At 45.1% G+C, this 15,297-nt stretch overlaps 1 protein-coding gene across 5 annotated transcripts in view; it reads left to right on the forward strand.

The window, feature by feature from the left end:
- CABIN1 (calcineurin binding protein 1) overlaps positions 1–15,297 on the forward strand; it is a 257,070-nt gene that overhangs the window by 191,471 nt on the left and 50,302 nt on the right. For all 5 annotated transcript variants that reach the window (XM_089775176.1, XM_075897954.2, XM_075897952.2 and 2 more), the window contains exons 30-32: positions 8,636–8,799; positions 12,450–12,546; positions 14,436–15,080. In XM_089775176.1, the coding sequence (XP_089631302.1) occupies positions 8,636–8,799; positions 12,450–12,546; positions 14,436–15,080 (906 nt within the window). The remainder of the gene's footprint in view (positions 1–8,635; positions 8,800–12,449; positions 12,547–14,435; positions 15,081–15,297) is intronic.

Raw genomic sequence — 15,297 nt, forward strand, 5'->3', positions numbered from 1 at the left:
TCAGGGCCAGCAGGAGCTGCCAGCCCCATTCCCAGAAAGCTTTTGCTGTGGGCTCTGCAGCCAGCTCCCAGGGAGCAGCACAAGGGTGATGCTTATCAGGTAACTGATTACCTATTCACATCCCTTCAGGGAAGCCTGATGTAACTGGAAGCCCCTGACTATGTTATAGTGCGTTTGTTTCAGGGGGTAGGAGTATCTTGAGTGTGACCAGAGGCCACTCCTTTTGTTTAACAACTATTGGCAAAAACAGAAATCCTATAACAAATCCAGTAACTTGTATACTTAGTCACCCAATGCTCAGAATTCTCAAACACGTAACCTGTTACTGCTTTTATACAGGCAGCCCCCAAGTTACGCGGATCCGACTTATGTCGGATCCGCAGTTACGAACGGGGCCCTTCCTCTCCCTGGTCTCCAGCAGACCAGGGAGAGGAAGCAAAGCGGCAGAACACACGGGCAGCGGACAGGGTTGTCCGCTGCCCACGTGCTCCGCGGCTTGGCTCTGCTTTGCCCCCCACCCCCCGGTCTGCAGACCAGCGGGATGGGGGGGGGCAGAGCAGCGGCCAGCTGACAGCCCAGACGCGTCTGGGCTGTCAGCTGACCGCGCGCTCCGCGGCTTGGCTCTGCTTTGCTCTGCTTTGCCTCCCCCCGTCCTCCTGGTCTGCAGACCAGGGAGACGGGGGTGGGGGGGGCAAAGCAGAGCAAAGCCGCGGAGCACGCGGGCAGCGTGTTCCGCCGCTTTGCTCCCCGTCCCCCTGGTCTGCAGATCAGGGGGACAGGGAGCAAAGCAGAGCAAAGCCACGGAGCCCGAGGGCAGCAGGACGGCCACGGCGCGTCTAGGCTGTCCCACTGCCCCCGTGCTCCGTGGCTTTGCTCCGGACACCTGTGGTACAGCAGCTGGGGCGCTGCTAGTTGGTCCCGTAGCGCCGCTCTGGGCGCTACTGGACCAACCGGGCAGCACCCCAGCTGCTCTGCCCCAGGCGTCCTGATTCAGCCACTGCTGGTCAGTTTCAGCAGCGGCTGAATCAGGACGCCTGGGGCAGAGCAGCTGGGGTGCTGCTGGGTTGGTCCTGTAGCGCCGAGGAGCGGCGACGCTACTGGACCAACCCAGCAGCACCCCAGCTGCTCTGCCCCAGGCGTCCCCAAGTCAGCCGCTGCTGAAACTGACCAGTGGCTGACTACAGAAAGCCCCTGTCCCCGGCTTCCTGGAATCAGCCGCTGATCAGTTTCAGCAGCAGCTGACTTGGGGATGCCTGGGGTTCTTAAGTTGAATCTGTATGTAAGTCAGAACTGGCGTCCAGATTCAGCCGCTGTTGAAACTGATCAGTTTCAGCAGCGGCTGAATCTGGACGCCAGTTCCGACTTAGGGACTGTAGGTTTGTTCTTAAGTTGAATCTGTATGTAAGTCGGAACTGGCGTCCAGATTCAGCAGCTGAATCTGGACGCCAGTTCCGACTTACATACAGATTCAACTTAAGAACAAACCTACAGTCCCTATCTTGTACGTAACCCGGGGACTGCCTGTACAGTGATAGAAATGTAGCCGAGTTAGTCTGGTGTAGCTGAAGCAAAAAAAAACAGGATTATGTAGCACTTTAAAGACTAACAAGATGGTTGATTAGGTGATGAGCTTTCATGGGCCAGACCCACTTCCTCAGATCAGATAGTGGAAGAAAATTGGCATGACCATATATACCAAAGGATACAATCAAAAAAATGAACTTATATGAAAAGGACAAATCAAATTTCAGAACAGGAGGGGCGGGGAGGTAAATGTCTGTGAGCTAATGATATTAGAGGTGATAATTGGGGAAGCTATCTTTGTAATGGGTAAGATAGTTAATGTCTTTGTTTAGACCTAGGTGAAAAGTGTCGAATTTAAGTATGAATGACAGTTCAGAGGATTCTCTTTCAAGTCTTGTGTAAAAAGGTCTTTGAAGCAGGATGCAGGTAATCAAGTCATTGAGACAATGCCCTTTCTGGTTGAAATGGCAAGCAACTGTTTTTTCTTTGTGATCCTGTCTAATATCTGTTTTGTGGGCATTGATTCTTTGGCGAAGTGTCTGAGACGTTTGTCCAACATACATAGCAGACGGACACTTTCGGCACATGATAGCATAAATTATATTTCTGGATGAGCAGGAATATGTGTTCTTGATCTTATAACTCAATTGGTTAGGTCCACTAATGGTATCAGCAGAGTGAATATGTGGACAAACTGACAATGGGGTTTGTTGCAAGGGAAGGTTCCAGGGTTGGTATTAGTGTGGTATGTCCTGCGGTTGTTGGTAAGAATCATCTTGAGATTAGGTGGTTGTCTATAGGAGACTATGGGTCTGTCCCCCAGAGCCTCTCGGAGTTTAGTATCCTGTTCCAGTATAGGTTGTAGTTTATTGATAATGTGTTAGACAGGTTTAAGTTGGGGGTTGTAGGTTATGACAAGTGGTATTCTATTGTTGGTTTTCTTGGGTCTGTCTTGAAGTAGATGGTTTCTATGTATTCGTCTGGCTCTTTCAATTTGTTTTTTTATTTCTCCAGGTGGGTAGTTGAGGTTTATAAATGCTTGGTAGAGATCCTGAAGTTTCTGGTCTCTGTTAGTGGGATTAGAGCAGATGCGGTTGTATCGAAGGGCTTGGCTATAGACGATGGATCTTTTATACAGTTTCAGTAGAAAGACACAGATAGCTCATTTTGTTGAGAACTGTCAGGTTTTTCCCCACCAAAGAGAGATTCCTAAACCCTGGGGAATCCCTTTCCTTCAAAAAATGCTAAAATAAGCCACATGGAGGAGCTAGCATTTCTTGCCTGTTTGTTTTCAGAATGGCTGAGATGGGCACAATAGATACTTTCTGAATCATGTCCAGAACCCTTCACGTACTGTGCATTAAAAGCTGGAACAGAATACTGCAGCAAGATTCTCCCTCTTGCTTCACTGATGATTCTACAGCAACTGGAAATTTTGCAGCAACTTAAAATAAATATGAAAATGAACAATGTAATCATCGTTCTTTGTGGTATTTATATTAATGTAGAAGTCAATTAATTTTTTGTTTTCTTCAGATTTTACTTGGTTGCAGATTTTTATTAACAGGATTGTAATTTTTTTTAAAGGGGGAGCAGAGTGTTTTTCTAGTAGGATTGCAGTTCTGAAACCCTGGAAGCATTTGAAGCTTTTGAAAGCTTCTCACTCCTTCCCTTGGTTCCATGTAAACAACTCAGTTGGCTGTAACCAAAGGGAGGAGGGCCTTAGGCTGGCTGGCGCACAGAAGCTGTGCAGCAGAGTGCTGTTTTGAACATAAATTCCACTCAGAGACTGATCGGGTGGAAGAGCCTGTCCCAAGTGGCCTGGATGGTCTGATTATAAGTAATAGAAACCCTGAAGAGGATTGCAAATATTGTCTGTGATGGATCTAAAATGTCTGCACTGTTCTATATGAGTAGATTAAAGGGCACATTTGGTTAAAAACTTGGCGTTTCAAATCATGTGAAAACTTAATGGTACATCCAACTAACTTTTTCCTGTCTGCTTCCCAGCTGGTACCGTGGCAGTTCCAGCAAGTGTATCTAGTATGGTGTGTTTTGTTCTAGTTAAGAGTGCCAGGTTTTCTGAATGCTGAGAAATAGATTTTTTTTATTGCAGTACTTGTGTTCTGAATTCAGAAGTATGTTTTCCCTGGAGGTAGATGACAGCCAGCGAAAACTTGAATAGATCCTTCTCTGTATATATGTGTGGAATTATTCTGGGAGTACTCTGAATGAGGATGTATCTTTAACTCGGATTGTGAGTCTGAGGAGGATCCCATTTCAGCTGGAAATCCTGGTAGGATTCTGGTTGTCAGTTAAAACAGCTAGTGTTTCATCATGTCAAAATTTAAAAGTGTAACTGAGGGAAAGCAAGCAAGATAGTTGGTTCTTAATGGCAAATTCCTTTGAATAAATGGCATGGGGAGGAGTCATATTTAACAAAGTATACTTCTACTAATCTGTATAGTTCATTGCAAGACAATGAAAAATCAGTGCAAGAGCCGTTGAGGAAGCTTTGTTTTAAATCTTTTTCCTGTATTTGTAGAACATTGAAAGAAGATGAGCTTAGAGTTAAGTATCATACTTGTATTTTTTTCAGCACAGTAAGATCTATATGTAGATAGGACTATATATTAATTATTTTTTCTTGTTCAGTAAAAAAATATGGAAATACCATAACTTTATAAAAGAAACCATGTAAACTGTGCTCATCTGAACTTGAGCATTCTGGAAGCTGGAAGTGCGTGTGTGAAGGGGCGGTGCTGTTCCACACTGAAGCTCCAGGAGCTCCCCTGGCCAAACAGGCCCCACCCCTACGATCCTGCTGGCGTGCTCAAGAGTAAGGCCGAGGATAAAAGCCCAGGCAGCCCTTCAGTCAGAGGGAATAGCTGGTGGGGCAGGAGCTCAGAGAACTGCGCCGGCCGCCCCAGGAGCCACAACAGCTGCAGCAACTGCATTGGGCAGGGAGACTGTTGGACTGGGACTGACCCGGGGAGCTGCACGCAGAGGACAGCGCCCAGCGTTGGAGGGGGTAGGAAGGAGCCCAGGGCGGAGGATTGTCCTCCGGGAGCTCAGCATGTTCTGGCAGGCATCCCCACCGAGCAGACAGTGAAAGTTCACTACCATCAGGGCCCTAGGCTGGAACCCAGTGGAGTGGGAGGGCCTGGGTCCCCCTACATTCCCACCCCACCACAGCCTTGCTCCTTAGCTTGTGTGGGAGAATCTCACTGAAGGGCTAGGCCAAAGGCCCTCTGCAACCCTACAGAGGGACTTGCACTTTGGGATTGGACCAAGGGGGCCATATATATCAGAATAGAGGGCTTGTACTTTGGGATTGGTCCTAAAGGGGCCATATATACAGGCAGTCCCGGGTTACGTACAAGATAGGGACTGTAGGTTTGTTCTTAAGTTGAGTCTGTATGTAAGTCGGAACTGGCATCCAGATTCAGCCGCTGCTGAAACTGATCAGTTTCAACAGCGGCTGAATTTGGACACCAGTTCTGACTTACATACAGATTCAATTTAAGAACCCCAGGCGTCCCCAAGTCAGCTGCTGCTGAAACTGATCAGCAGCTGATTCCAGGAAGCCGGGGGCAGAGCAACTCTGCCTCGGGCTTCCTGTAGTCAGCCGCTGGTCAGTTTCAGCAGCGGCTGACTTGGGGATGCCTGGGGCAGAGCAGCTCGGGTGCTGCTGGGTTGGTCCAGTACCGCGGCCGCTCCTCGGCGCTACTGGACCAACCCAGCAGCACCCCAGCTGCTCTGCCCCAGGCGTCCTGATTCAGCTGCTGCTGAAACTGATCACTAGCGGCTGAATCAGGACTCCTGGGGCAGAGCAGCTGGGGTGCTGCTGGGTTGGTCCAGTAGCGCCAAGGAGCGGTGCTGCGGGACCAACCGGCAGCGCCCCACCTGCTGTACCACAGGCCCCAGGCTTTGCTCCACGTCTCCCTGGTCTGCTGGGGGGGGCACTAGCTGCGTCCCCCCCCCAGAAAACCAGGGAGACGCGGAGCAAAGTGGCGGAGGATCCGGGCCGGACCCGCGGCGCTTCCAGATCAACTGGAAGTGCCGCGGGTCCAGCCTGGGTCCTCCACCACTTTGCTCCCCGTCTCCCTGGTCTGCTGGCTCCCCCAGCAGACCAGGGAGACGGGGAGCAGCTTTTCTCGCCCCAGAGGAGGCGGGCAGCGGGACCAGGCGTCCTGCCGCTCCAGTCCTCCGGGGCGAGAAAATCCCCGTTTGTAACTGCGGATCCGACATAAGTCGGATCCGCGTAACTCGGGTACTGCCTGTACCTGAATAGAGAGACTTGTACTTTGGGGTAACTGGGTCTATAAGGACGTATAGGCCCTAGAAGAGGGGCATCTGGGTGAAACTAAGAGCAGCCCTGTCTGAAGGGGGCCATAATCTATCCATAGGGAACACTTGGGTTACAGGGTTGTGTGCCCTGTCAGAACAAACTAGGAGATTACACAGCTAGCTGCTTTCCATTCCTATGATTCATTTATAAAAGAACCAAAGCGGCATCAGCTAGGAAGATTGTTTTATCTACTTGTGTGTTGCCATCATTGAGGTCAACTCCTCTTTTGAGGTTTTGTTGGAAACCAGTTTAATGATAACCTGGCTTCTTGGTGTATCTTTAGAATTGGTGTACCCAAGAAGCATAATCACAGGGCTTTAATTAGGGATGTTAAATATCGGTTAATTGAATAGTCTATGAACCTCATGAATCTTCATTGGTTACTTGACTTTTCTATAGTCCCCAGGTGTGAGACTGGCAACCAGTGCACTCCAATCCCACTCCTGAGGAGACCTCTGCCACTCTGTGCTGCTGCCTCTGATACTCTGGGGTAGTGTGAATGTAAACAAGGGGGAAAAGAGCATTGTGGAAAGCAAGAGGAAGAAAAGTCTGCAGAACATTACACATAGCCTAAGTCAGTGTTACTCTTTTGAAAACATGGAAAATTGGCCCCCGTTGGGGAGAAAATATAAGTAGTTTACAAATCTTTAAATACATTTATGGGGGTAGAGCTGCAAATTCACCAAAAAGTAGTAGGCAGACCTACCATGGACAGGTTTTTTACATAGCTCTTTTTGATGTTTAGCTGTCATGTGTGGTGGGTTTTTTTTGGGGGGGGGGGGAGAGAGTTTCTGTAATCATTTTCTTCACTTCCACCTTTCAATACATTCTAAAGAACTTTGTTCACATTACAGTACAGCTAAAAATAACAAAACAAGACTTTTAAACTAGAAATGTTAGGGTGTAGTCATTTATACAATTATCGATAATCCTGGGTTTATCAATTAATCCTAATAATGACGTGCACCTCCCCCCTTATTTCTTCTGGGGAAGTGGCAGCCAGTGCCCGTGGGGAGCCAGGTTTTAAGCCGGCTTCCCCAGCGCCTCCTCTCCTCCCCACTGCTTCCCATAGAGACAGGAGCACGGGGGGAGCACGGGGGGAAGGCCGGGAGGAGCCAATGCTCGGAGGAAACTGGGTTTAAAAGCCAGCTCCCCATGAGCACTGGCTTCTGCAAAGTTGCCTGCCCCCCATGCTGCTGCCTGCCCCCCATGCTGCTGCCTTTGATACAGAGGCAGCAGCATGGACTGGAGGCAGGCAGGATACAGCACACGTGAGAAGCCAGCTTTCAAGCCAGCTCCCTGCATGTATCAGCGCCCATGGAGACAGCAGTGCAGTGGGGTAGGAGGGAGCCAGATTAAAAGCTGGCTCCTCACAGCACTCACTCCCACAGAGCCATCTCCCTCTCTCTTCCCTTCACCTCTCCCCTTCTCTCCCCCCTCCCTGTTCCTGCATCTGATAGGCAGCAGTACCGTTGATAAAGAGAGGCAGGTGGGAGCTGCTACACATGAGAAACAGCTTCCAAGCCACCTCCTAGTGCATATCCACTCCTATGGAGCCACCTGCCCCCCTTCCCCGTTGCTGACTCTCTTTATCAGTGTCAGCACGGGAACAGATGGAGCCAGTTCTTGCATGAAACCAGCTAAAAAACTGGTCTAAACGTATAACCACTAAAAATTCCAGCAGTTCTATGTTTACTAGAATTCACGTTAGTTAACATCCATTTTAAACAAGAAGGAATGATTAAATATTTGCCTCATATTCTGGACAAGTTTGGAAAGCAAGATTTACTCTTTAACGGGCATTCTCAAATCAATGTGATTCTTCCTACAGCTTTAATGAACAGCATGGTCAAGATGAGGTTTCCATTCTTCAGATGTACCCCTGGAGAATTTCCGTCATTAAACAAGGGAAATAATAAGAGAATAGGTATTGGTATAGCAATGGTCATATTTGTTTTTTCAGATGACCCCAGTCCAGGCTGTCAGTGATCTCTGCCACCACTACTGATTTATGTGTGTTGTTTGAACATAATTTTTAAAATCTGGCTGATATCCATCTTAAACACATTTTATTAATATTGGGGGGAAATCCCCTCATATTTGTTAAGCATTGCTTTTGTCTGCAGTGTCTTTCCCAAAGATTCCTTTGGCTCCTGAGATTTAGTTAAAATTCAGGATGTGAGCACAAGTGTGTTTAAAATTTGCGAGTGGGGAAATTAAACTGAGGAATCACATTATTAATACCAGGTCAGAGGTTTCTTGCTCCGTGGCTAATGCTTTAATAGTAATATCAGCACAGCCACCAAGCAAATAAAGACTTTATGTTAACAGCCTTTTTGAAGATACATGCTTACAGTAGCTGACTGACAGTTCAATTGCAAGTCTGTGAATTAGATCAGGAAAACTGTATTCAAACATTCAGTTTGTTTTCTTTGATAATAAGATTTGGTTTCTGTGACACTAAAATCTTTGAACTTGTGCCAAGTTCAGGAAAAACCTTCATAATATTAACCTTCTCTTGCCTTTTTCAGGAATTCATTGGCAAATATGTCAAAGGTGTGTGCTTTGGGTTTTGTAAGACTGTGTTCTTTATCCAGATTTCTTTATTTAAAGAACAGTTGCATTACCTCATTCATTGTACCCCGACTCACACTGAAACAGCAACCACAGAACGCAGAGGAACCTGATCCATATTTTTAGTTTTATCTTCTTTTACCACGGATCCATCTTTAAAGGCTTCTTCTCTTGAATTCTTTTCAGGGAATCTGGCGAATCCCTGTGGATGAAATTGACCGCCCAGGCAGCTTTGCATCTCATATGAATCGCTCCATTGTCTTGCTGCTGAATGTGCTGTCTCAACTCAAGGATTACAACACCCTGCTGAAAGTCTCGTCCATGCTGCAGAGGACACCTGATCAGGGAAAGTGAGGCCTATATGTTTAGTCTTCACTTACCATACTTTTTCTTTCCATTTTGAATATTCTTCCCTCTCCCCATTTTTCTGTTTCTTTGCAAAAAATACATAACTGCTTTAAAAAACCGAAACCCTGATTTCTAACACTATTTGTATTTCTGCTGAAGGAAGAAAGTATTACAAGAGAGTCAATTAATATGGTTTTGAGGAAGTTCTGCCTATGCTTAAAAATGGTACTGAGACCTATTACTCCTAGGGCCAGATTCTTATCCCTAATAGAGCTGCTTTAAACTCCTCCAGCACAAAGCAGCCATTGAGCTTGCTTTCCTGACTTTATTTTGTCTTTTGTGAGGAAACTCATGGAAGCATATACCACCCTTTTCCTCCTCTCTGGCATCAATTCTGGCATGTTCAGAATTTTAGGCACAGATACTTTGTGTCCCTGTAATTCCTGAATGATGGAATACCTCCTCACTGGCTTTTAGCAACTGTCACAATGTAGGATAGACCTGGAGAAAATACAGCGCCTTGGCCAGATCCAGACTATGGATACATTGAGGAGCCTCAGGCAGGCTTCCTGCCTCCCCACCGTACGCTGCTGGGAAAAGCAGCTGCTGTGGGGCTCTGTTTGAACAGTTGAGAGCCTGAGGAAGGAGAGGGAGGCTTCACTTGCTGCCCCCAGCATAATCCCTGTTTTCAACAGGTAGCTTGAAAGCACCCTCCCCTCAGATTCTAGCTATTCAAAGACCATAGGCCCCTGCAGCCAGTGCGGGGCCCAGGCAGGCAAGGAGTCTGCCTGAGAAGGCCGCTGGAAGGAAGTAGGTACATCTCCCCGCCAGAGCCTGCCTCTGGCACCCCAACCCTCCGCCTGCCACTCCACATAACCCAAACCCTCTGCTCCTCCTGCACCCATATCCCCTCTCAGCCCCTTCCTGTGCTGGGTCACAACTCAAACTCTCTGTCCCTCCTCCTGTACCCCTATCCCACATAACTCAACTTTCTGTCTCCCACCCCACATAACCCAAACCCTCTTGCCCCTCCTCCTGCACCCATATTTTCTCCCAGATCTTGCACCCCTGTTCCCTGTCCCAGGTCACAACTATCTCTTGTCCGAGGTCAAAACCCAAATTCCTGAACCCTAGTCCCTTGCTCCAGATCACAGCTGCCTTCTTCACCCGAACTCCCTCCCAGTTCCCATGCCCTCTCTTGCACCCCAGTCTCTTTCCACAAGCTCCCTGCTGCATCCAACCTCCATCCCAGATCCCAGACCTCCTCCATTAATATCACGGAAGACTGCAGCCCTCAACCACTTTGCAAATTCTTGGAGTAGCCCGCCCATCAAAAATTAATGCCCAGCCCTGATGTAAGAGTTGATTTTAAAGAACAGGTGAAAAACACCTCTCAGGCATAGTCTAAATGGTGCTGGTCCTGCCATGAGTGCAGGGGACAGGACTTTGATGACCCCTGGTCTCTTCCAGTCTTGCAATTCGACTTGAAAGAATGCCATTTTAATGACAACTTTATATAAAAGGAGAGAGGCCAGAATCTAAATATTTCAGGATAAATAAAAAACATGGTAAAATTGATTAGTGGGAAGCAGATATGTACAGTATGCACTTTTTAAGAAATTGAACTTGAAGTGGATGATAACAAGCTATCAGTTTTAGAGGCATCACACCGCTAACTGGGCGTTTCAAGGTGTAAAAGCTTGAGGGTTTGTATATGGTGCAGTACATTTGTGTATATGTGATCACATGTTCAGGAAAGTTGCAGCTAAAAATATGTTGATTTTTAGCCTGTCAAAAGTACTGGAGGACAGAAGACTTTAAATTTATATCAAGTCAGTTCAGGCTGTGCTCAAAATACAGTATATTCATTTACAGTTCTAACATTAAATTCAGTGTATTCTTAACTTGTCTAAAATAGCTATAGCCATGTGAGGTGCCTGTAAGGGATAATATTTGGGTACATAAACCATGTGCCTATTATATCTGATATTTCTGTTTCACTGAAAATTGGGATTTTCTTTATGACTTTAAGGATGTTAAATATCCATTAATTTACTAGTTGAATAGTCGATGGACTTTCCATCGACTACTTGACTAGTCGATAAGCACTTCCACATTCCTCCTTTGAAATGTACAAAAGCCCCAGTGGGGGCTCTTGTGCATTTCAAAGCAGAAGTGCCACATGGAGCCTGGGTCAGCTGTGCACGCTACCCATTTTGAAATGTTGCCACGGGATCCATGCCGCTTTGAAGTCCTTCTCCCCCTCCACCAACCACCCCCGCTTTTGCTGCCTCTATCGGATAGTCGACTAGTCCTTAATATCCTTGTCTTTAACTCGTTAGTTGTAATAAATCAGAGAATTGTCATCAGTTCAGTAAATATTCATTTGAAAAACAAAATAGAAAACAATTTAATTAGATAAATACTATAATACACATTACAATTGGTGCATTTCTGTCTAAATGTTTGTTTTGCATTTGTAGCCAGTTCTGCTTAGAAATCATGAACTCTGAGGCTGAAATGTTTTTCATCAAGCTGGATGGACAAAACTGGTTTTGAGAACATTTTTCTGTGGAAACTGGTTCTTTTAAAGTGAAATGCACTGTTATGAATGGTAGCTCACTGAGACTACACTATTTTATTGAAGATGGGTTAAATCTGTAGTTTAAGAAGGTTCCACTCAATATCACTTTTCTGTGGCACTTAATGTAAATAGTTAGGATTTATTGTAAATAATCATTAGGAATTACATGTGTTATTTCACTAGCTTTTTAATTCTAGAAATCAGGATACAAAAGTGACTTGGACCACAAGTGGAAATGAATCTACTGAACTCCCCTTAGCCTCAAATGGACATTAATCTATTTTACAAAAAACACCTAACATTTTAGCCTAATTCTGCATAATTAACATCCTCTGCCAGGAGAAGTCCAAGTTTTGATTAAAGAGTATGCTGTAGGCCAGAGTTCAAGGAGTATTGAAAGAGTTATATGGGAAAACTTGTACACCATTTGCCCACATTTTTCATACCTACAGATAATTGTATCACTGTCTTGCCAGTTGGGATGTCAGTGGTTAACAGGTAGGCATCACCCTTACTGGTTATTGGTTAGCCAGTGACCTGGCTGGCTGGAGCAGCTCCCTGCCCACCCATGCTGCAGTGCAGTAGTCCCAAGCAGGCTGGAACAGCTCCTTCTACGCCATGGGCGGGAGACGCTCCATCCTGGTGTGGATTGCCACGCCATAGATGGGGGCGTTCCAGCCTGGCAGAAGCAGCCCTTGCCTGGGGCAGGTCTGGCCTGGCCAGAGCAGCCCATTGCACCATGGATGGGGGGGGGCACTTCAGTCCAGCCGAGCCCACAACACCCCTGTTTAAGCAGTTTAACGTAACATTAACCAATTAACTGATTAAATAGGATTTTACATCCCTGCTTGCCAGTACAAATATCACTTTCCATAAAATGCCTTTCAAACTTGGGAGGGATATGGAGGAAGTTTGAAGCAGTTTGGTGTAGAAATATAAACTTTTGCTCACTTTTTCCGGCAACATCTGTTCCAAACAGATTGTTATTTTTAGAAAATTTACATTTATTCATGCTTTTAAAGCCCTAGAACTTGGTGGTGCTTAATTTCCTTTCTCATCCTGGCATAGGAAGTACTTACGGGATGCCGATCGCCAGGTTCTTGCGCAAAGAGCCTTTGTTCTCACAGTGAAAGTGTTGGAGGACACACTCAACGAGCTAACGGAGGTAAAAAAGCATTAAACAATTGCCCAGTAAATGTCACGGATGCAGTGTAATGGTGGTTTATTGCTCAGTCATGAAAGCCAGAACTTTTCTGTTTTTCCTTAAAATTGTGGAAGTTAGAAAAAAACTGTTCTAGCCGCTCTACACACACACATAATTCCATTAGTATAAAACGAATGCAAGTGAATAAAATTTGGCTCAGGATTTTTCGTTAGTTGAACATGAGGCTCTGCTAGCCCAGCAAATGTACACTCTGTAAATCTGGATTATTTCTTTAGTGCTTTTTCATCACAACCACATGCATAGATATGTTTATAGTTTTCATTCATTGGTATCATTCAGATTCCAGTCATTATGTGAAAGGAATAAAAGAATAGCTGTATGTTTCATGTCTCTCTGAAAAAGAACTAAATGGCTGAATCAGTCAGCATCCAACTTTCCATATTGTTTGCAAGTTAAATCAGTTTCAGGGCTTGTTTGCAAGGCACGTTACCTTGTGGTAAGCCAGGGTGCCAATTCACAGCACACTAGCTTTTTTCAGAACAGCATCCCATTTGGGCACGTCTACAGTACAGTGAAAATCCTAGAGTGGAGCACATCAAGTTCCATTCCAGTTGCACTGTAACAGTATACACTTGAATGTTACTGTGCAGCAAGTTAGTGTGCTGTAAATTCACTATTTAGATTGCTTTGCAATTTGATGTGTAGACAAGCCCTCAAAGAACCTTTACTGGAGCTTGGAAGCATATTAGCCAAATACATTTCCAGGGAAGAGCTCTGGTCTAAGGATTTTTTGGTTAAGAGTAATGCACACTAATAAACTCGCAGAAAACAAGCTTAAAGAAGCTGGGACCTTTGTTTATACTGCAGTTCTTCTATCAGAGTGTAGTAAGAATGACTGCATTTTATATCAGCTGTGGTCTGAAATAGGGATGTAAGCATCTAGTCATGTAGTCAACTTACCTGATAAGCCGAGGCTCATCAGGTAGTTGAGCCATACTTGACTATTTTCTTCCTCCCCACCCCCACCCTTGCTGCCTCCTGTATCAGGCAGCTCTTAGGACATTTAAAAGGAAGAGCCACAATGGGGAACCAACATGTCCCAGACCACTGCTACTCTGCCTTTTAAATGTAGCAAGAGCTCACTCCGCTCCAGGGAACTAACCCCCTTACCAACTAATTAGGTAGTTAATGGAAATTCTGTTGACTGCTCAATTAGCTTATTAACTGCTATGTAAGGTTCCTAGTCTGAGAGGAGAAGGTACACTATGGTGCTGTTCCAAAGGTAGATTTCTCCACAGCAAAGCCATAAATTAAAATAAAAAACAAATAAGTCTAGCAGCACCTTAAAGACTAACAAAACATGTAGTGGCACAACCCACTGAAGCTTATAAATTAAAATGTTATATCGGAGTCGATGATATCTTTTAAGCTTATAAACACAAGAGAAGGTTATGTCTTAGCAAGCTAAAAGATCATTATGAAATTATGTTAGCATTAGAAGCCAAAAGAAATAATTTGGTTTTGGTTCTAATACAATGGAGGAATTTCTAGCTATCAAAACCCAAATATATAGTACAGACTTAAGCAACAAAAGGAAATTTAGGATTAACATAAACCTGCTATTGCAGTTTTATCTAGTCTGTGCTGTTGGTTCAACTATGATCTTTTCATCAAACTATTATAACCCATTTTAAAGTTAATGACTTGAATTAATGTTAACTAACTCTTTTTAGGACTAAGCAAGAATGAACACTAATTAAACACATTCTCTTTAGCACAAAAGACAGCAACGGTCCTTATGTCAGCCTTCCTGTTGCCAGTAGTTAGCTTTCAAACACTAAGCTTCTTCTGATTTTGGTGATAATTCTAAAGAATGCTTTTTTTAAAAGGTATCAGAAGACCAAGGTTCCAAATCTTGTAGCCTTGCATTAGGAAAGATGACGACAGATGTCTCCAACAAAGCTAGTGCTGAAGAGGGGAAAGAGGTCCTTCCCAAAAAATCAGCTCTCTCTGATGGAGCAGTGTGTGGTTCTGAGAATGGTGTAAAAGAAGGGACCCAGGGGCCAACAGTCAATGCTATGGATACATTGGAACAAGAGGATAAAAATGACAAGGAGATGAAAGAGGTCCTCGGGCCTGGTTCAGTTGAACCCATGGATTTTGATGGATATTCCAAAGACCCTGAAAAAATAGATTCTTCCTTTAAACATATTGAGCCCGATCGTGTTCAGTCTGGCAGGAACATAAAGGACAAAACCTCTGAAAGCAGGACTGCAGAACTGTCCCTGGAGGAATTAAGTATCAGCTCAAAACAGCAACAACAACAGGCAGCTAAAGGAACAGTCCAGGGAGCCCCTGCAGAGGAAGCTGTACAGAGATCAAATAGAAAGAGGAAGTTACTAGATGATGCAGAGTCTGGAAAAACCCTATTACTGGATGCCTATAGGGTGTGGCAACAAGGTCAAAAGGTCATGGCCTATGACCTGGGCAGGATTGAGAAAATCATGTCAGAAACATACATGCTGATTAAACAGGCAAGTGACTTTACTCTCAGTTTCTACTTTCTCTGACCTCTGGTAGGATTTTGGGGGCACAGCTTTCTCTGTTACCTGAAGAAGATCTCTGTGTAGCTCAAAAAGTTTGTCTCTCATCAATTGAAATTGGTCCAATAAAAAAGGTATTCTCTCATCCACCTTGTCTCTGTTACCATTATCGTTTTATGAATCAGATGGCAGGGAGTGATTATAATCA

This window comes from Pelodiscus sinensis, chromosome Z, assembly GCF_052426305.1.
Source record: "Pelodiscus sinensis isolate ZL-2025 chromosome Z, ASM5242630v1, whole genome shotgun sequence".
NCBI classification, from domain to species: Eukaryota; Metazoa; Chordata; order Testudines; family Trionychidae; genus Pelodiscus; species Pelodiscus sinensis.